Source organism: Xenopus tropicalis, chromosome 1, assembly GCF_000004195.4.
Source record: "Xenopus tropicalis strain Nigerian chromosome 1, UCB_Xtro_10.0, whole genome shotgun sequence".
NCBI lineage: Eukaryota > Metazoa > Chordata > Amphibia > Anura > Pipidae > Xenopus > Xenopus tropicalis.
In genome coordinates, this window is record NC_030677.2 from 196,747,958 (window position 1) to 196,770,043 (window position 22,086).

General features: G+C 44.7%; 1 protein-coding gene across 2 annotated transcripts; it reads right to left on the reverse strand.

Moving 5' to 3' along the window:
- Window positions 1-913: 913 nt before the first annotated feature.
- On the reverse strand, window positions 914-21,235 carry LOC100496120 (serine/threonine-protein kinase N1-like). Of its 2 annotated transcripts, none has more exons than XM_031894441.1 (17): window positions 21,054-21,235; window positions 9,898-9,961; window positions 9,010-9,103; window positions 8,444-8,517; window positions 7,322-7,415; window positions 6,881-7,218; window positions 6,628-6,698; window positions 6,297-6,360; window positions 6,124-6,215; window positions 5,226-5,402; window positions 4,851-4,913; window positions 4,692-4,768; window positions 4,158-4,300; window positions 2,235-2,342; window positions 1,606-1,686; window positions 1,187-1,400; window positions 914-1,013 (listed from the first exon to the last, which is right to left on the reverse strand). In XM_031894441.1, the coding sequence occupies exons 2-16, from the start codon at window positions 9,949-9,951 to the stop codon at window positions 1,218-1,220; spliced, it is 1,713 nt and encodes a 570-aa protein (XP_031750301.1). In that variant the 5' UTR covers window positions 9,952-9,961; window positions 21,054-21,235; the 3' UTR covers window positions 914-1,013; window positions 1,187-1,217. The 2 variants fall into 2 exon arrangements, with proteins under 2 accessions (XP_031750301.1, XP_031750310.1); XM_031894450.1 differs by lacking the exon at window positions 21,054-21,235 and adding an exon at window positions 11,263-11,423.
- Window positions 21,236-22,086: the final 851 nt, after the last annotated feature.

Consider the following 22,086-nt stretch of genomic DNA (forward strand, 5'->3'; position numbering starts at 1 on the left):
GCCATGAATCCATGCCTGGCGAAACATTTCGCCCATCACTACTTTTGAAATAGGGGAAAAAGGACGACTAATGGGGTCAGTGGGTTTTGTCTCAGGTATGTAATCCCCATACATGGGCTGTTACCCAAAAGACTAAGACGATAAAGATAGACAGAATACAGTCACTTGTAGGTGCTCTGAATGCTGTGAGATCCACTATTCCGGCTCTACTGGACAAAGCCATATTGGCCATAAACCCTGGTAACTTTGTCCAGTTAGGGCTTGATGGTGGCAACATACTCAATTCAGTTTTTTAACCAAAACACTATGGGGCACATTTACTAACCCATGAATCCGAATTGGAAACATTCCGATTAGAAAACGAACATTTTGCGATTTTTTCGTATTTTTTGCGATTTTTTTCGTCGCCGTTACTTTTTTTTTATAGAAAAATAGAATTACATTTTTTATAAATTATATGGAAAAATAGAATCAATTATATTATTTCAAATTTTTATTAGAAAAATAGAATTATTTCCAAATTATATAAAAAAATAGAATTATTTTATTTTAAAAAGTTTTATAGAAAAATAGAATTACATTTTTTTACAAATTATATACAAAAATAGAATTACATTTTTTACAAATTATATAGAAAAATAGAATTAAATTTTTTTACAAATTATATAAAAAAATAGAATTAAATTTTTTACAAATTATATAGAAAAATAGAATTAAATTTTTTTACAAATTATATAGAAAAATAGAATTCAATTTTTTACAAATTATATAGAAAAATAGAATTCAATTTTTTTTACAAATTATATAGAAAAATAGAATTCAATTTTTTACAAATTATATAGAAAAATAGAATTCAATTTTTTTACAAATTTTTTTACAAAATAGTAAAAAAATAAATAAATATAAACATTTATATAAAAATATAATCATCTTCATAGAAATGAAGACATTTGGCTTTGAACGTGTCTTCTTCCTCCGAGAAGATCGGGTCATCGTTAGTCAGCTGGGGATCTCTGAATTAGGAGGGAGAGGAGAGTTAAAGAGAAAATACAACCTCCGCAGGACACCAAGATAACTCCAACAAGCTGTTTCCCAAGACCCCTTATGCTAAGTGTATAATGCACCCCCTCCCTCCCTCCCTTTGTTCCATTTTTTCTTTTTATTTTTATAAAGGCAAACTCCTTACCTGGACTAAAGAATTCACAGGAACCCGGTTTTCAAGGCAGAAGAGCAGGACAATTCAACTGTTCTAATGCCTCTTCCAATGGGGTCCTGTGGGGTTGTGGGACACCAGCGCCCGGTAAGCGAAGGCGTACTAACTCCACTCGCTCTGGAACACTTATTTGAGGAGTGAATGGCGCCTGTATTTCTTGGCTCAGAAGGGCGTCCCAGTTAAATCCCTGTAAAACAGCAGGAATACTTTATTAGCACTATTTCGTTCTATTTATCTGTTATTTAACATATACAAATTCTATCCAATTCCAAGTGATACTGTATCTGCCCTGTGAAAGTGCGCAAGAGCTCACACAGGGAATAGAACTCGTGGATCTAAAAAGACCCCCCTGTTAATGGCTGCCACTTAGGAGGAGTAAAATATTCACATACCCTGAATAAAGAGCTTTCCATGACTTCTTTAGCGTCTGTTTTATGTGACCCGAGGCGAAGTTTGGCATCTTTTTTCAGCAGCTGCAAAGAGAAAAATGTATCATATTGAGGAGCATAAAGCAAACTCATGTAGGCAGGCGGGTGTGCCAGAAACCGGTACCGTATAGGCAGTGTGGGAGAAAAAATTGTACAAAAAGAAATTGCTCAATGAGAAACATTTGGCATTTTTGGAGTGCGCAGTAAAAAATAAAGCCCCAAAGTTTATAAATGGAAGTGCCAATGTGAGCAAGATTACATTAACATTAGGGGGCAGTAAATGATCCCTGGACAGGGTTGGACTGGGCTACCGGGACACCGGGAAAATACCCGGTGGGCCCCAGTGATCCAGGCCCGACCCTATTGCCGCTTCATCTGACCTCCGATGTCCTCCCCTGACGCGTTTCACATGTGCGCGTTCAGGGGAGGACGTCGGACAGGGGGCCCCTGCGGGGGAAGGGGGGTTAGAGGTGAACGGCAGGGGCCCCTGTGGGGGACACGGTAGCCCCGGTGGGCCCTGCACCCCCCAGTCCGACCCTGTCCCTGGATTAAACATTCAAACAGCAGGCTGCAAAATCCCAACAGGTACTTACCCCTTGTAATGTGACCTTGACACTTAAAAGCAGATCTGGAGGAATTTTCGGCTCTGTATGTATAATTTGGGCCGTCAGGAGCTGCTTGTCTGTTTCGTCGAAAGGAAACTACAAACAGAAAAAAATATTTGGTTTAAAAGCATGAAACAAAAAAATGGCAACAATATCAGTAATGAGGTACGGTCCTGTAATGCTGCACTTTATACATGAAGCTGTAGGCTCAGTCACCATTAAACCCAACCCCAACATGATGAGCAATGTAAATGGTTAGACTTAAGTACAGGAATAGGACCCGTTATCCAGAATGCTTGGGACCAAGGGTATTCCGGATAAGGGGTCATTCTGTAATTTGGATTTCTATACCTCAAGTCTACTAAAGAATCAATAAAACATTAATTAAACCCTATGGAATTGTTTTGCATCAAATAAGGATTATTTATATTTTAGTTGGGATCAAGTACAGGTACTGTTTTATTATTATAGAGAAAAAGGAATCATTTAACCATTAAATAAACCCAATAGGGCTGTTCTGCCCCCAATAAGGGGTAATTATATCTTAGTTGGGATCAAGTACAGGTACTGTTTTATTATTATAGAGAAAAGGGAATCATTTAACCATGAAATAAACCCAATAGGGCTGTTCTGCCCCCAACAAGGGGTAATTATATCTTAGTTGGGATCAAGTACAGGTACTGTTTTATTATTACAGAGAAAAGGGAATCATTTAACCATTAAATAAACCCAATAAGGCTGTTCTGCACCAATTAGGTGTAATTATATCTTAGTTGGGATCAAGTACAGGTACTGTTTTATTATTACAGAGAAAAGGGAATTATTTAACCATGAAATAAACCCAATATGGCTGTTCTGCCCCCAATAAGGGGTAATTATATCTTAGTTGGGATCAAGTACAGGTACTGTTTTATTATTATAGAGAAAAGGGAATCATGTAACCATTAAATAAACCCAATAGGGCTGTTCTGCCCCCAATAAGGGGTAATTATATCTTAGTTGGGATCAAGTACAGGTACTGTTTTATTATTACAGAGAAAAGGGAATTATTTAACCATGAAATAAACCCAATAGGGCTGTTCTGTCCCCAATAAGGGGTAATTATATCTTAGTTGGGATCAAGTACAGGTACTGTTTTATTATTATAGAGAAAAGGGAATCATTTAACCATGAAATAAACCCAATAGGGCTGTTCTGCCCCCAATAAGGGGTAATTATATCTTAGTTGGGATCAAGTACAGGTACTGTTTTATTATTAAAGAGAAAAGGGAATCATTTAACCATTAAATAAACCCAATAGGGCTGTTCTGCCCCAATAAGGGGTAATTATATCTTAGTTGGGATCAAGTACAGGTACTGTTTTATTATTACAGAGAAAAGGGAATCATTTAACCATTAAATAAACCCAATAGGGCTGTTCTGCTCCCAATAAGGGGTAATGATATCTTAGTTGGGATCAAGTACAGGTACTGTTTTATTATTACAGAGAAAAGGGAATCATTTAACCATTAAATAAACCCAATAGGGCTGTTCTGCTCCCAATAAGGGGTAATGATATCTTAGTTGGGATCAAGTACAGGTACTGTTTTATTATTACAGAGAAAAAGGAAATCAGTTTTAAAATTCTGAATTATTTGATTATAATGGAGTCTATGGGAGCCGGGCATCCTGTAATTCGGAGCTTTCTCGACAACAGGTTTTCGGATAAGGGATCCTATACCTGTACTGGGAGTGGATGGGGTTCAGCTACACAGAGGGGATACTATAATGGGGCTTATACAGATAAGTCCACCTTTCATCCAGGTTGGACGCTAAATGTAATAAATGTAAAAAAATGTTGCAGTAACTGAGCTCCTATTATGTTCAGGCCAAGCAGTGATTCCCTGATTCAGTTAATAAATGGGCACTTACCTCGCCAATAGCCATTCTGTACAGGATCACTCCAAGAGCCCACCAGTCCACCGATCTGGTGTAGTTTAACTCAGTGAAAATTTCTGGAGCCTTATATGGTACAGTTCCACAGTTGCCCCAGATCTCGTCCCTGTAGCCAATTCCTTGAATACAAACAGAAACATTTCATTAGTAGATTTGTTGAGATTAAAAGATCATTTATCTAATATAAAGATTAACTTGAAACCTGAACTATTGGTTTTATAAAAAATGAGGAACGTCACCGCCATGTTGGCGTGAAACAAAGAATCTGAGGGCAGGCTCTCATTAGTGAATTTGTATCTGCATGGTGACTGGAGTCTTTATGGGGCTTTAAACATGACTGTAACAATACTAATAATGCTGGATAATATACTCCTGCATTATCCATCTAGTGGGGCCACTATGCTGCGGACCCTGAGAAAGTGCCTACAATATAATGAACTCTATTAAGTATGAACATAAAGTTCTAATATGAACCCGTATGTCCAATGTCATTGTACGCAGCCATCTTACCTTCTATGCTAAGACCAAAGTCTGCTATTTTGGCATATCCTCGGCCATCCAGAAGGATGTTTTCTGGCTTTAAATCTCTGTATTGAGAGAACAGACACTGTTAGCCGGCCCAATTACCATATCAGACATTTCTAGGACTAAAGGAAATGCTCCACTTACCTATGAACAATCTTGTTTTCATGTAGGAACTTCAGCCCGAGGACAATGCAGGAGGAGAAGAACCTACAAGGGTCAAAAAGAGAAAAGTCACCTTTTTATGAATGCAATATTGAGTATTTATCTATACGGGTAAAAACCGGTAGCAATTGTTGGGCCTAGGCCCTCACTAAGCCTTTGCTTTGTTTCATGGTAATGAAAGCACAACCATGGCAATAACATGTTCCTATATGCCCTCGCTTGATAAAGGGAAAGAAGCAACCGCCCATGTTCACTGTATTGATTGGACAGTAATTACAATACTATTTATGTGCAGTGTTATGGCTACTATAAGGCTATCACTTGTGTGACCCTCTATAAAAGCCCAGTAGTACTTACGTAGTTCTCTCCAGCGATATGGCACCTTGTTTCAGTTGGGACTCCAAGTCCCCTCCCTCAGCGTAATCCATAGCGAAGCAGATATGTTGTCTGGTTATGAAGGAGGAGAATAAACCGACAACAAAAGGATTCTGCTTTTGCTTTGCCATAAGAAGGATGCGCTGCTCCAGAAGAATGCTGCAAAATAAAGCCATGAAACGTTTATAGAAGAAAATGACATAGGTGGGACATCTGCACCATGAATGTAGTGAATGTAACGCCCATTTATACTAATGGCACTATAACACGTATACAAGTGCAAGCACAGAATATAGTGGCACCATCACCCACCCTGTGCCCAAATACACTAATCAGGCCCTTTGGTTGGTTCTAAGGTTTAGGGTGAAATCATTTCACTTTGACCAATGGGAGGTACTTGTTGCATATTTATAATTAGCCAATCCTACTAAATCCCTATAGTAATAATTAATTAGGGGCATAACTATCAATATCCCAACAACTTATCAATCAGTGGATTTTTTTTAATACAATTGTGGTTTTTTTCCTTGTGTATTTATAAACAATCATCAGTTCTGAAGATCAGATCCCTACTGACTCAATTGCGTCATGGCAGTCGTTAGAAAGAATGGTTTTCTATGCAAAGTGTTGTTTTTTTATGATACATCTCAACAAGTAAAAGGAAAAATTGTGATTATGAAAATCACCTCAGGGTGGCAGATTTACAATTTAAGTTTAAATAAATCTGTTAAAAATAAGCCAATGGCACTTTATGAGAGAATGTTATATCAATAATGGAATCTGTATATCTTCTGGAACAGATATAAAACATCTGCCTGTAGGAATGTTCCAGACTATACACACAAATACTTATTGTTTGCGGTTTCCCCATTTAACTGACCTTCTATATTTAAATATAGTTTTGACTGCAGCCTTTGGTTGAGTCTTGATGGCTACAATTCTCCTGGTTTCTCTGTGTTGTGCCCGATATACCTGAAATAAGAGAGAGACCCCCATTATTATGCCTTTGTTCCAATAACCCCCCACCCCATATCTAGGGGGCCAGTAACTCACCTGGCCAAAAGCACCAGCACCCAGTTCACATTGTAGTTTGAAATCAGCCATAGTTGTCTGATTCCTGAGAGAAAACAAGAATGAAATATAATCTCAGTTACTTTATGGTTGACCTGTGTGTGTCAGGCAAACCAGAAGATAGAAAGATAGAACAAATCTTTATTACATCTTAGATACAGGCCCGCATCTATTTTCTTAATGCATGTGCCCCTGACGAAGGCCCCTCCCTGTGAGGATGAAACGCGTTGGGTTTTTGTATCTAAGATGTAGTAAAGGCTTTTCTATTTTACCATAACAACCTCAGTATCAAAATAGAAACCCAATATCCTACCTTGCGTCCACCTTTACGTGGTTTAGTGCCCTATCAATCTCTCTGATTATTTCACAGTAACAATTTCTAGCCTAGAGAAGGAGATGAAACACCATTAATTCAGTCTCACTTGGGCTAATGATACCATACAGTGTAGTCTAATCTTACGTATATCTCTATAAAGGATATTATGCGCCATAATCATTCTTATAGTATATTATTTTACTGCATTTATACACAATACCCTATAAACCCAAATCTAACAAAATCTCACCAGTTCCAGCTTAGAAGGAGATAAACTCTTATCAGAGAAGTAATCACTTGCATCAGTATATTTGGAACTTGGAGCAGTGAACTCGGAATGCGGATCAGTATAGTGATCACTTGCACTAGCATAATGAGAACTTGGATCAGTGTAGTAATTCAGTGGTTCCACACAGCTTAAATATAAGCTCGCAGATTTCTCATCCTTTGCGGGAACATTCTGAGCAATATCCTCCACGTCAGGAATCACTTCAACATTCTGCGGCATCTCTTCATCATCCTTCTCTCTCTTTGGAATCAAAGTATTTCCAAAATCTGAGGAAGGATCACGAGGAATACTTGGAGACTCTGGAAAGATTAAAAATATAAAATTATTTTTTAAAAAGTCACCTTTTTAGTCATATGGGGGTCTCTGTGGGTTTATTGGGCATATATGTCCTTGGTTCTGTACCTGTAAGGATCTCAATTGGTTTCTCCTTCAGTAGCTCCTTTTCCTCGAGGATCATCTCTGTGTTGCTTACTTCCTGCACAATTTCTGAACATTTCTATAGAAAGCCAAATGATAAACTCATGATTAAAAGGCAAAGAATGAATCAGAAACTGATGCTGAATATTCAGGAGATATTTCTCTGCCAGGAAAGTCAAGGCCGTAGCATTGTTAGTACTAAAGCCGCCCCAATGAGACAGGGGAGCTTGCATTGCACTGAATGTTACTTGCCTGTAGCACCAGCACCTTTTTGTGTAATATATACAAATGCTAGCGCAGCGCATAAAATAAAGCCCTGTTTACTGTGCCCAGTGGGCAGAGGTCATGGGCAGGGGCGGGAAGGCAAGATTTTTTAGGGGTGGCAACTAGTTACGCCACTGCCCTTAAAGTGTTACTGACACAAAAAAAATACTTTGTAAATTATGAATCTACATAAAAAGTAACCTATAGGTCATGTTGATCATTTTTCCCTGGTAGGGCTGCTTATGTAAGTAATTGTCACTTGAAGTTCCTAAACCCGACTGTTTTGCCAACCTAACTGTCCCTTCTCAGCCTGTCAGTTATAGCTTCTAATGCTAACAGCCTACTGCTGCACAAATATGGCAGCCCCCTCATAGAGGAACATGGGGGATCAGATAGGGAATGTAAAAGTATCAGGAAATACTTTTATAGCAAAATTATAAAGCTCCTGCAAAGACAGTGTTATGATAGAAATAAAAAAAAAGGTTTCATTTCTGGTGTCAGTGTCTCTTTAAGCCAAATATATTAGGGGCGGTGCTTCAGGCAGAACATTTACAATACAATAACTAATCTCAAAATCCTGTGGCCTAAATGAAACACCTTAAAACAGGATACAAATGTACAAATACTATATTGGTCAAAAAGGGGAGAAGAGCCTAAATATGCAGAATATGCTCCACCTTCTCCACTAGGTTGGACGCACATTTAAGAAGCACTACAGCCTATAGTAACCCAACATAGCTGAGAGAACATTCTTTCCATGTGCTGCTGAGAGAGAACATGAACCAACAGCCAGTGACACTCAAGCCTAAACTCAGAGAGAGATGGTGGAACGTTCCACCTTACCTTCTTTTTACATTGACAGAGGTTCCTAATTGATTTGCAGAGGCGTCGAAGTATTCCTTTCTTCGCGCTTGCTTCTATAGTGGAAAATATAGATTAAAATACATTGAGATGATACAGAAACAAATACAATCACTTTCTAATACTGCCTGGCTGCTCTGACTGGTTAATCAGGAGGCCAAGCCGAGCAGTAGACCTATGAAATCAGGAGAATGTGGAAGAAGTCTATAGACTTTTCACCATAGGAGGAGGACTAGATCCTTAAATAATCATGTGTGAGGGAGGGCATTTATATGGAGTGCTAATGGTTTCTCCTGCTTTAGTACAAGTAGAGGTTGGTCTCTAGGTTTTAGGGATATTTGCCAAATTGGTAAATGACTGAATGCTGTTACATGATCCCCCATAAGCACCCCCTTCAGTTCTACCAACTTGTTCCCCATTGCTATAATATAACCTTGGGTTCCATATTACTTGTGCATATAAGAAGGCTGTGTGTTTCGTTAACCCTGTGAGCTGCGACTAAGGACAAAACAACAAAGTAACGCAGCCGATCCCTCAAATTCAAATACCTGCAGGTTTTTCAGCTTTCAGGTTCGAAGCAGATGAGATGTCTGTCTCTGTCTTTTGCAGAGGAATAGAAAAGACACTTCTGCTTTTAGGTTCCTGTGGGGGGGAAAGATTTTCACAAACACCATTAAAAAAATAAAACCTCCAAATATAAATATATAGATAAATACACATATAGCCTTAAAAACAGTGCTCAGTGATGTCAGCGGGTATAATTATTGCTTGTTGATGTCACTTATGGCTAGGGTTGCCACCTTAACCCTTTAATATCAGTCACATATTGAACCCATATCCTGCATGCCTAATAAGCAATTAAGTTAGATACATTCTGCATGGCTACATATAAATCAGTTCAGTCTGCAGCATGCATCTAAATGAATTGCTAATTAGCCATGCATGATGTCGTATCAATATGTGACTGGTATTTTATAAGGGGTGAGGTGACAACCCTACTTGTGACACAGGCACAGGACTCATTGAAACCCATATGTTATAATAATATAATGATAAATAAATAATGCACCCCCCTAACATTGTCTAATATACATGAGCAGCTCCTCCCAGTCAGTCCCAGTCCTTCCCAACTCATCCCAGTCAGTCCCAGTCCTTCCCAACTCATCCCAGTCAGTCCCAGTCCTTCCCAACTCATCCCAGTAAGTCCCGGTCCTTCCCAACTCATCCCAGTGAGTCCCGGTCCTTCCCAACTCATCCCAGTGAGTCCCAGTCCTTCCCAACTCATCCCAGTCAGTCCCAGTCCTTCCCAACTCATCCCAGTCAGTCCCAGTCCTTCCCAACTCATCCCAGTGAGTCCCAGTCCTTCCCAACTCATCCCATTAAGTCCTGGTCCATTCCACTAAAGTCAATACCAGAGGAAGACATTGGGGCCTTACCTTATTTTTAAGTTTAAAAAAGTTGGTAAATATTTTTCGCATTCGGTCACCCATGCTGCAGCTCCTGTAACAGAAAATAGAGATTTTATTTGAGTTTATGCTAAAATAGAAAGGAACCAGAGATTATTGTTAATTCTATGCAATTGTGTGTTTATATTTAATTGTCAGTGCATCATTCCTATCAGTCCCTGCCCCATGGAGCTTTCAATCTAAATACAAGAACATACAGGCATGGGACCTGTTATCCAGAATGCTTAGGGCCTGAGGTTTTAGATTTGGATCTCCATACCTTAAGTCTGCTAAAAAAATCATTAAAACATGAAATAAACCCAATAGGAGGTAATAATATCTTAGTTGGGATCAAGTACAGGTACTGTTTTATTATTACAGAGAAAAGGGAATCATTTAACCATGAAATAAACCCAATAGGGCTGTTCTGCCCCCAATAAGGGGTAATTATATCTTAGTTGGGATCAAGTACAGGTACTGTTTTATTATTACAGAGAAAAGGGAATCATTTAACCATGAAATAAACCCAATAGGGCTGTTCTGCCCCAAATAAGGGGTAATTATATCTTAGTTGGGATCAAGTACAGGTACTGTTTTATTATTACAGAGAAAAGGGAATCATTTAACCATGAAATAAACCCAATAGGGCTGTTCTGCCCCCAATAAGGGGTAATTATATCTTAGTTGGGATCAAGTACAGGTACTGTTTTATTATTACAGAGAAAAGGGAACCATTTAACCCAATAGGGCTGTTCTGCCACCAATAAGGGGTAATTATAGCTTACTTTCTGGATAACAGGTTTCTCTATAAGGGATCCTATACCTGTACTAACTTTTACACTTATACACTTATGTCTCTGATTTATCCCACAGACTATAAACTCCTACATCACTTTGTGGCACTGAAAAACCCATTACTATATTATATATATATATATATATATATATATATATATAAAAGTTGCCACCCTGTCAAAATAGTCCCAGTCTTGTCAAATAAATTACTGTTGCCTAACAAAAAAGTCACAGTTGTGTTCTAAAAGTGTCAGTTGCATCAAGAAAAAAGTTGTGGTTGTGTCAAAACATTTTGTGTAAAATAAATCCTGCAGCAGCCGCGTTACATAGATTTTTCGCTTTTTTTCCTGAACTTTTCAGCAGTTTCGCTAATTTTTGCCCAATGAAATGGGGCAGATTGGCTCATCACTAGAAACCCATTACCCATAAAGCCCCAAATTCCGTGTTTGCCACATTGGAATCTCTATAGTTACACAGACGGCCCATTCCAGGCCTACAGCCCCAGGCTCACACCCTATTCCCTCTATATATCTGAATGATAAAACCAATTGGCTGACTTACAGATATGGAGCCGAGCGAGGATGCACCGAAGCAATTCGATGGTAAAGGCTTAAAGCCTAAAGGTGTTAAAGTGGCTTTAAGGAGGCAAAAACAGCTGATTAGGACAGAGCAGCTCCCAGGGGATCTGCCCTGCAACCCAACCAGCTCAGCTCTGACACTCGCTTGGCAGGGAAGCTGCACAAACTTCGCTGCCCATTGTGACATCACAATGTTCTGTTTGTTTGTTATGATGCAGCCTGAAAGGTTATTACAGGGCGTATTGTTCTACTGCTCAGCTCGTATTCATACAGATAGGGACTGAGCTCACCTGGAACCCTATTGGCCAAATCATTTTACTGCTCTTTCTGCTCTTAGGGGCAAATTAGCATTAAGGTCATGTGGCATCGAAAAAGTTACAGTCACATGAAAAAAGTTGTGGCAAATAAATTGCAGTTTTGTCAAAAAAAGTCGCAGTCAAATAAATTGTGGTCAGTTAACCCTAGGGTTGCTGAATTTCAGTTGAGCTAAAAGCCTGTTAATAGCAGTTTAAAAGAGGAAATATATATTAAAAAAAAACCTATATAAATACAAAATTAATGTAAATTGCAAATGTGCTCAATAAAACTCCGGGAATGTTTCCAGCAACTTATTGTTTAAATTAATCTTTAAAGGACCGGACTGGGATTCAAATTAGGTGCAAGCATTCCCAGTACCCAGAGGCACAAACAGACCCCCCCAGCCAGATAAATAGTGACTGTCTGTGGCACCTTACAGCCCCCCTGGCATTCCCAGTACCCAGAGGCCCAAACAGCCCCCCCAGCCCAATAAATAGTGACTGTCTGTGGCATCTTAAATCCCCCCTGGCATTCCCAGGACGCAGAGGCAAAAAGAGCCCCCCCAGCCCAATAAATAGTGCCTTTCTGTGGCATCTTAAATCCCCCCTGGCATTCCCAGGACGCAGAGGCAAAAAGAGCCCCCCCAGCCCAATAAATAGTGACTGTCTATGGCACCTTACAGCCCCCCTGGCAAACAGCCCCCCCCCAGCCCAAAAAAAACTGACAGTCTGTGGCACCTTACAGCCCCGCTAGCATTCCCAGTACCCAGAGGTACAAACAGCCCCCCCCCCCAAGCCCAATAAATAGTGACTGTCTGTGGCACCTTACAGCCCCCCTGGCATTCCCAGTACCCAGAGGCACAAACAGCCCCCCCCCAGCCCAATAAATAGTGACTGTCTGTGGCAACTTACAGCCCCCCTGGCATTCCCAGTACCCAGAGGCACAAACAGACCCCCCCAGCCCAATAAATAGTGACTGTCTGTGGCAACTTACAGCCCCCCTGGCATTCCCAGTACCCAGAGGCACAAACAGCCCCCCACCAGCCCAATAAATAGTGACTGTCTGTGGCAACTTACAGCCCCCCTGGCATTCCCAGTACCCAGAGGCACAAACAGCCCCCCACCAGCCCAATAAATAGTGACTGTCTGTGGCAACTTACAGCCCCCCTGGCATTCCCAGTACCCAGAGGAACAAAAAGCCCCCCCCAACCCCAATAAATAGTGACTGTCTGTGGCACGTTACAGCCCCCCTGGCATTCCCAGTACCCAGAGGCACAAACAGTCCCCCCCAAAAAAATAAATAGTGACTGTCTGTGGAACCTTACAGCCCCCCTGGCATTTCCAGTACCCAGAAGCACAAACAGCCCCCCCCAGCCCAATAAATAGTGACTGTCTGTGGCAACTTACAGCCCCCCTGGCATTCCCAGTACCGAGAGGAAAAAAAAAGCCCCCCCCCAGCCCAATAAATAGTGACTGTCTCTGGCACCTTACAGCCACCCTGGCATTCCCAATACCCACAGGCACAAACAGCCCCCCCCCAGCCCAATAAATAGTGCCTTTCTGTGGCACCTTACAAACCCCCTGGCATTACCAGTACCTACAGAAAAAAAAGCCCCCTCCCAGCTCAATAAATAGTGACTTTCTGTTGCACCTTACAGCCCCCCTGGCATTCCCAGTACCCAGAGGAAAGAACAGCCCCCCCAGCCCAATAAATAGTGACTGTCTGTGGCACCTTAAAGCCCCCGTGGTATTCCCAGTACCCACAGGCACAAACAGCCCCCTCAGCCCAAAAAAAAGTGCCTTTCTGTGGCACCTTACAGCCCCCCTGGCATTCCCAGTACCTAGAGAAAAAAACAGCCCCCCCCCCTAGCTCAATAAATAGTGACTGTCTGTTGCACCTTACAGCCCACCTGGCATTCCCATTACCCAGAGGCACAAACAGCCCCCCCAGCCCAATAAATAGTGCCTGTCTGTGGCACCTTAATGCCCCCCTGGCATTCCCAGTACCCAGAGGCACAAACAGCCCCCCCCAGCCCAATAAATATTGACTGTCTGTGGCACCTTACAGCCCCCTGGCAATCCCAGTACCCAGAGGCACAAACAGCCCCCCCCAGCCGAATAAATAGTGACTGTCTATGGCACCTTAAAGCCCCCCTGGCATTCCCAGTACCCAGAGGGAAAAAAAAGCCCCCCCCAGCCCAATAAATATTGACTGTCTGTGGCACCCTATAGCCCCCCTGGAATTCCCAGTACCCAGAGACACAAACAGCCCCCCCAGCCCAATAAATAGTGACTGTCTATGGCACCTTAAAGCCCCCCTGGCATTCCCAGTACCCAGAGGGAAAAAAAAGCCCCCCCCCAGCCCAATAAATAGTGACTGTCAATGGCACCTAAAAGCCCCCCTGGCATTCCCAGAACCCAGAGGCACAAACAGCCCCCCCCCAGCCAAATAAATAGTGACTATCTGTGGCATCTTAAATCCCCCCTGGCATTCCCAGGACGCAGAGGCAAAAACAGCCCCCCCAGCCCAATAAATAGTGCCTGTCTGTGGCACCCTATAGCCCCCCTGGAATTCCCAGTACCCAGAGACACAAACAGCCCCCCCAGCCCAATAAATAGTGACTGTCAATGGCACCTTAAAGCCCCCCTGGCATTCCCAGTATCCAGAGTGAAAAAAAAGCCCCCCCCAGCCCAATAAATAGTGACTGTCTGTGGCACCTTAAAGCCCCCCTAGCATTCCCAGTACCCAGATGAAAAAAAAAGCCCCCCCCAGCCCAATAAAAAGTGACTGTCAATGGCACCTAAAAGCCCCCCTGGCATTCCCAGAACCCAGAGGCACAAACAGCCCCCCCCCCAGCCCAATAAATAGTGACTATCTGTGGCATCTTAAATCCCCCCTGGCATTCCCAGTACCCAGAGGCACAAACAGCCCCCCCCAGCCCAATAAATAGTGACTGTCTCTGGCACCTTACAGCCCCTCTGGTATTCCTAGTACCCAGAGGAACAAACAGCCCCCCCAGCCCAACAAATAGTGACTGTCCGTGGCACCTTACAGCCCCCCTGGCATTCCGAGAACCCAGAGGAACAAAAAGCCCCCCCAGCCCTATAAATAATGACTGTCTCTGGCACCATACAGCCCCCCTGGCATTCCCAGTACCCAGAGGCACAAACAGCCCCCCCAGCCTAATAAATAGTGACTGTCTGTGGCACCTTATAACCCCCTGGAATTCCCAGTACCCAGAGGCACAAACAGCCCCCCCCCCAGCCCAATAAATAGTGACTGTCTCTGGAACCATACAGCCCCCCTTGCATTGCCAGTACCCAGAGGCACAAACAGGCCCCCCCCCCCAGCCCAATAAATAGTGACAGTCTTTGGCACCTTACAGCCCCGATGGCATTCCCAGTACCAAGAGGCACAAACAGACCCCCCCAGCCCAATAAATAGTGACTGTCTATGGCACCTTAAAGCCCCCCTGGCATTCCCAGTACCCAGAGGCACAAACAGTGCCACCCAGCCTAATAAATAGTGACTGTCTCTGGCACCCTATAGCCCCCCTGGCATTCCCAGTACCCAGAGGAACAAACAGACCCCCCAGCCCAATAAATAGTGCCTTTCTGTGGAACCTTACAGACCCCCTGGCATTCCCAGTACCTACAGAAAAAACAGCCCCCTCCCAGCTCAATAAATAGTGACTGTCTGTTGCACCTTACAGCTGCCCTGGCATTCCCAATACCCAGAGGAACAAACAGCCCCCCCAGCCCAATAAATAGTGCCTGTCTGTGGCACCCTATAGCCCCCCTGGAATTCCCAGTACCCAGAGACACAAACAGCCCCCCCAGCCCAATAAATAGTGACTGTCAATGGCACCTTAAAGCCCCCCTGGCATTCCCAGTACCCAGAGGAAAAAAAAAGCCCCCCCCAGCCCAATAAATAGTGACTGTCTGTGGCACCTTAAAGCCCCCCTGGCATTCCCAGTACCCAGAGGAAAAAAAAAGCCCCCCCCAGCCCAATAAATAGTGACTGTCAATGGCACCTAAAAGCCCCCCTGGCATTCCCAGAACCCAGAGGCACAAACAACCCCCCCCAGCCCAATAAATAGTGACTGTCTCTGGCACCTTACAGCCCCTCTGGTATTCCTAGTACCCAGAGGAACAAACAGCCCCCCCACCCCAACAAATAGTGACTGTCCGTGGCACCTTACAGCCCCCCTGGCATTCCGAGAACCCAGAGGAACAAAAAGCCCCCCCAGCCCAATAAATAATGACTGTCTCTGGCACCATACAGCCCCCCTGGCATTCCCAGTACCCAGAGGCACAAACAGCCCTCCCCCAGCCTAATAAATAGTGACTGTCTATGGCACCTTATAACCCCCAGGAATTCCCAATACCCAGAGGAAAAAACAGTCCCCCCAGCCCAATAAATAGTGACTGTCTGTGGCACCTTACAGCCCCCCTGGCAAATAGCCCCCCCAGCCCAAAAAATACTGACAGTCTGTGGCACCTTACAGCCCCCCTAGCATTCCCAGTACCCAGAGAAACAAAAAAGCCCCCCCCCAAGCCCAATAAATAGTGACTGTCTGTGGCAACTTACAGCCCCCCTGGCATTCCCAGTACCCAGAGGCACAAACAGACCCCCCCAGCCAAATAAATAGTGACAGTCTGTGGCACCTTACAGCCCCCCTGGCATTCCCAGTACCCAGAGGCACAAACAGACCCCCCCAGCCCAATAAATAGTGACTGTCTGTGGCAACTTACAGCCCCCCTGGCATTCCCAGTACCCAGAGGCACAAACAGACCCCCCCAGCCCAATAAATAGTGACAGTCTGTGGCAACTTACAGCCCCCCTGGCATTCCCAGTACCCAGAGGCGCAAACAGTCCCCCCCAGCCAAATAAATAGTGACTGTCTGTGGCACCTTACAGCCCCCCTGGCATTCCCAGTACCCAGAGGAACAAAGAGACCCCCCAAGCCCAATAAATCGTGACTGTCTGTGGCACCTTTCAGCCCCCCTGGCATTTCTAGTACCCAGAGGCACAAACAGCCCCCCCCAGCCCAATAAATAGTGACTGTCTGTGGCACCTTACAGCCCCCCTGGCATTCCCAGTACCCAGAGGCACAAACAGCCCCCCCAGCCAAATAAATAATGACTGTCTGTGGCACCTTAATGCCCCCCTGGCATTCCCAGTACCCAGAGGCACAAACAGCCCCCCCAGCCCAATAAATAGTGATTGTCTGTGGCACCTTAAAGCCCCCCTGGCATTCCCAGTACTAAGAGGCGCAAACAGCCCCCCCAGCCCAATAAATAGTGACTGTCTGTGGCACCTTACAGCCCCCCTGGTATTCCTAGTACCCAGAGGCACAAACAGCCCCCCCAGCCCAATAAATAGTGATTGTCTGTGGCACCTTAAAGCCCCCCTGGCATTCCCAGTACCCAGAGGCACAAACAGCCCCCCCAGCCCAATAAATAGTGATTGTCTGTGGCACCTTAAAGCCCCCCTGGCATTCCCAGTACTAAGAGGCGCAAACAGCCCCCCCAGCCCAATAAATAGTGACTGTCTGTGGCACCTTACAGCCCCCCTGGTATTCCTAGTACCCAGAGGCACAAACAGCCCCCCCAGCCCAATAAATAGTGATTGTCTGTGGCACCTTAAAGCCCCCCTGGCATTCCCAGTACTTAGAGGCGCAAACAGCCCCCCCAGCCCAATAAATAGTGACTGTCTGTGGCACCTTACAGCCCCCCTGGCATTTCCAGTACCCAGAGGCACAAACAGCCCCCCCCAACCCAATAAATAGTGACTGTCTGTGGCACCTTACAGCCCCCCTGGCATTCCCAGTACCCAGAGGCGCAAACAGTCCCCCCAGCCCAATAAATAGTGACTGTCTGTGGCACCTTAATGCCCCCCTGGCATTCCCAGTACCCAGAGGCACAAACAGCCCCCCCAGCCAAATAAATAATGACTGTCTGTGGCACCTTAATGCCCCCCTGGCATTCCCAGTACCCAGAGGCACAAACAGCCCCCAAAGCCAAATAAATAATGACTGTCTGTGGCACCTTAATGCCCCCCTGGCATTCCCAGTACCCAGAAGCACAAACAGCCCCCCCAGCCCAATAAATAGTGATTGTCTGTGGCACCTTAAAGCCCCCCTGGCATTCCCAGTACTAAGAGGCGCAAACAGCTCCCCCATCCCAATAAATAGTGACTGTCTGTGGCACCTTACAGCCCCCCTGGTATTCCTAGTACCCAGAGGAACAAACAGCCCCCCCCCAAACCAACAAACAGTGACTGTCCGTGGCACCTTAAAGCCCCCCTGGCATTCCCAGTACCAAGAGGCGCAAACAATCCCCCCCAGCCCAATAAATAGTGACTGTCTGTGGCACCTTACAGCCCCCTGGTATTCCTAGTACCCAGAGGAACAAACAGCCCCCCCCCAACCCAACAAACAGTGACTGTCCGTGGCACCTTACAGCCCCCCTGGCATTCCCAGAACCCAGAGGAACAAAAAGCCCCCCCAGCCCAATAAATAGTGACTGTCTATGGCACCTTACAGCCCCCCTGGCATTCTCAATACCCAGAGGAACAAACAGCCCCCCCCAGCCCAATAAATAGTGACTGTCTATGGCACCTTAAAGCCCCCCTGGCATTCCCAGTACCCAGAGGCACAAACAGCCCCCAAAGCCAAATAAATAATGACTGTCTGTGGCACCTTAATGCCCCCCTGGCATTCCCAGTACCCAGAAGCACAAACAGCCCCCCCAGCCCAATAAATAGTGATTGTCTGTGGCACCTTAAAGCCCCCCTGGCATTCCCAGTACTAAGAGGCGCAAACAGCTCCCCCATCCCAATAAATAGTGACTGTCTGTGGCACCTTACAGCCCCCCTGGTATTCCTAGTACCCAGAGGAACAAACAGCCCCCCCCCAAACCAACAAACAGTGACTGTCCGTGGCACCTTAAAGCCCCCCTGGCATTCCCAGTACCAAGAGGCGCAAACAATCCCCCCCAGCCCAATAAATAGTGACTGTCTGTGGCACCTTACAGCCCCCTGGTATTCCTAGTACCCAGAGGAACAAACAGCCCCCCCCCAACCCAACAAACAGTGACTGTCCGTGGCACCTTACAGCCCCCCTGGCATTCCCAGAACCCAGAGGAACAAAAAGCCCCCCCAGCCCAATAAATAGTGACTGTCTATGGCACCTTACAGCCCCCCTGGCATTCCCAATACCCAGAGGAACAAACAGCCCCCCCCAGCCCAATAAATAGTGACTGTCTATGGCACCTTAAAGCCCCCCTGGCATTCCCAGTACCCAGAGGCACAAACAGCGCCACCCAGCCTAATAAATAGTGACTGTCTGTGGCACCTTACAGCCCCCCTGGCATTCCCAATACCAAGAGGCACAAACAGACCCCCCCAGCCCAATAAATAGTTACTGTCTGTGGCACCTTAAAGCCCTCATGGTATTTCCAGTACCCACAGGCACAAACAGCCCCCTCAGCCCAAAAAAAAGTACCTTTCTGTGGCACCTTACAGACCACCTGGCATTCCCAGTACCTAGAGAAAAAACAGCCCCCCCCCCCCTAGCTCAATAAATAGTGACTGTCTGTTGCACCTTACAGCCCCCCTGGCATTCCCAGTACCCAGAGGCACAAACAGCCCCCCCCCCAGCCCAATAAATAGTGATTGTCTGTTGCACCTTACAGCCCCCCTGGCATTCCCAGTACCCAGAGGCACAAACAGCCCCCCCAGCCCAATAAATAGTGACTGTCTCTGGCACTTTACAGCCCCCCTGGCATTCCCAGTACCCAGAGTTACAAACAGCCCCCCCAGCCCAAAAAATAGTGACTGGCTGTGGCACCTTAAAGCCCCCCTGGCATTCCCAGTACCCAGAGGAACAAACAGCCCCCCCCCAGCCCAATAAATAGTGACTGTCTGTGGCACCTTAAAGCCCCCCTGGCATTCCCAGTACCCAGAGGAAAAAAAAGCCCCCCCCCAGCCCAATAAATAGTGACTGTCTGTGGCACCTTAAAGCCCCCCTGGCATTCCCAGAACCCAGAGGCACAAACAGCCCCCCCCAGCCCAATAAATAGTGACTGTCTGTGGCACCTTACAGCCCCCCTGGCATTCCCAGTACCCATAGGCAAAAACAGCCCCCCCAGGCCAATAAATAGTGACTGTCGGTGGCACCTTACAGCCCCCCTGGCATTCCCAGTACCCAGAGGCACGAACAGTGCCCCCTGGCATTCCCAGTACCTAGAGGCAGAAACAGCCTCCCCTGGCATTCCCAGTACCCAGAGGCACAAACAGCCCCCCCTGGCATTCCCAGTACAAAGAGGCACAAAGAGCCCCCCAAGCCCAATAAATAGTGACTGTCTGTGGCACCTTACAGCCCCCTGGTGAGGTTCTTCCTTGTCCTAGAACTCAGAGTTTCATAATACAGGTATGGGATCCCTTATCTGGAAACTAGCTATCCAGAAAGTTCTAAATTACAGGAAGGTCATCTCCCATAGACTCCATTATAAGCAAATAATTCAGATATTGAAGAATGATTTGCTTTTTCTCTGTAATAATAAAACAGTACCTGTACTTGATCCCAACTAAGATATAATTACCCCTTATTGGGGCAGAACAGCCCTATTGGGTTTATTTCATGGTTAAATGATTCCCTTTTCTCTGTAATAATAAAACCTGTTCTGCTTTTCTGCCCCCAATAAGGGGTAATTATATCTTAGTTGGGATCAAGTACAGGTACTGTTTTATTATTACAGAGAAAAGGGAATCATTTAACCATTAAATAAACCCAATCGGGCTGTTCTGCCCCCAATAAGGGGTAATTATGTCTTAGTTGGGATCAAGTACAGGTACTGTTTTATTATTACAGAGAAAAAGGAATCATTTAACCATTAAATAAACCCAATAGGGCTGTTCTGCCCCCAATAAGGGGTAATTATATCTTACTTTCTGGATAACAGGTTTCTCTATAAGGGATCCTATACCTGTACTAACTTTTACACTTATACACTTATGCCATTTATCCCACAGACTATAAAGTCCTACATCACTTTGTGGCACTGTAAAACCTATTACTATATTATATATATTTAAAAGTTCCCGTCAAAATAGTCACAGACTTGTCAAATAAATCGCTGTTCCATCAAAAAAAAAAGTCACGGTTGCGTCAAATAAATTGCGGTTGCTTCAAATCAATTTGTGGTCATGTAAACAAAAGTCCCGCAGTAGCCGCGTTACATAGAATTTTAGCATTTTCCCTGAACATTTCAGCAGTTTCACTAATATTTGGCCAATGAAATGGGGCAGATTGGCTCATCACTAGGAACCCATTACCCATAAAGCCCCAAATTTTGTGTTTGCCACATTGTAATCTCTATAGTTACACAGACGGCCCATTCCAGGCCTACAGCCCCAGGCTCACACCCTATTCCCTTTATATATCTGAATGATAAAACCAATTGGCTGACTTACAGATATGGAGCCGAGCGAGGATGCGCCGAAGCAATTCGATGGTAAAGGCTTAAAGCCTAAAGGTGTTAAAGTGGCTTTAAGGAGGCAAAAACAGCTGATTAGGACAGAGCAGCTCCCAGGGGATCTGCCCTGCAACCCAACCAGCTCAGCTCTGACACTCGCTTGGCAGGGAAGCTGCACAAACTTCGCTGCCCATTGTGACATCACAATGTTCTGTTTGTTTGTTATGATGCAGCCTGAAAGGTTATTACAGGGCGTATTGTTCTGCTGCTCAGCTCGTATTCATACAGATAGGGACTGAGTTCCCACAGGCATTTTAAAAAGTCAGTCAAATAAAAAAAAATCGCAGTTGTGTCAAAAAAGTCGCAGTCAAATAAATTATGGTTATGTCAAAAAACGCAGGGCTGTGGAGTCGGAGGCAATTTTGGGTACCCGGAGTCGGCAGAAAATGAACTTAATGAAATTTAAATGGGAATAAAAAAAATAAAATAAAGCAAGTTTAAATGGCCCAATTCACAAACAGTCATAATTCATTACTTCTCTGCTATAAGAATAAAGCCCAATGCACGCAGTGCATAAACGATCACGTTGAGCGACCATGAAGCATGCTTTTCATTGTATGCTTCACTAAATGGGACGTAACGCACAGTTACGGAGCGGCAGCTCCACTGCGTCGGGTTCCTCTGTTACAGGGAACACAATGCCCACTGGGAACCCAGCCGAACTCTCACTGATAACTAATTAAGAAAAAAAAATATGCAGGCCTAGAAATACTTGTATACGTGAAGGGAATGGGTAGTCAATAGTTTAGAGGAACAGTAACGTGAAAGTGTATAAACGTAACTAAAATATAATGTACTGCTGCCCTGCACTGTGTGTTTACTTCAGAAAATCTACTATAATTTATATAAATACCCCGCTGTGTAGCCCCGGGGGCAGCCGTTCCTGCACTGGTACAGCTGGGATGTTTGCTACAGAAACCCTACTATAGTTTATATAAATATCCCGCTGTGTAGCCCCGGTGGCAGCCGTT

Excerpts from the sequence above, each read along its gene's own strand:
- LOC100496120 (XM_031894441.1), bottom strand. The coding sequence starts at position 9,951 with ATGGGTGACCGAATGCGAAAAATATTTACCAACTTTTTTAAACTTAAA. Across the intron at positions 6,361-6,627 it reads CACGTAAAGGTGGACGCAAG|GAATCAGACAACTATGGCTG; the intron begins GTAGGATATTGG and ends GTTTTCTCTCAG. Across the intron at positions 1,401-1,605 it reads TGGAAAGCTCTTTATTCAGG|GGATTTAACTGGGACGCCCT; the intron begins GTATGTGAATAT and ends GCTGTTTTACAG.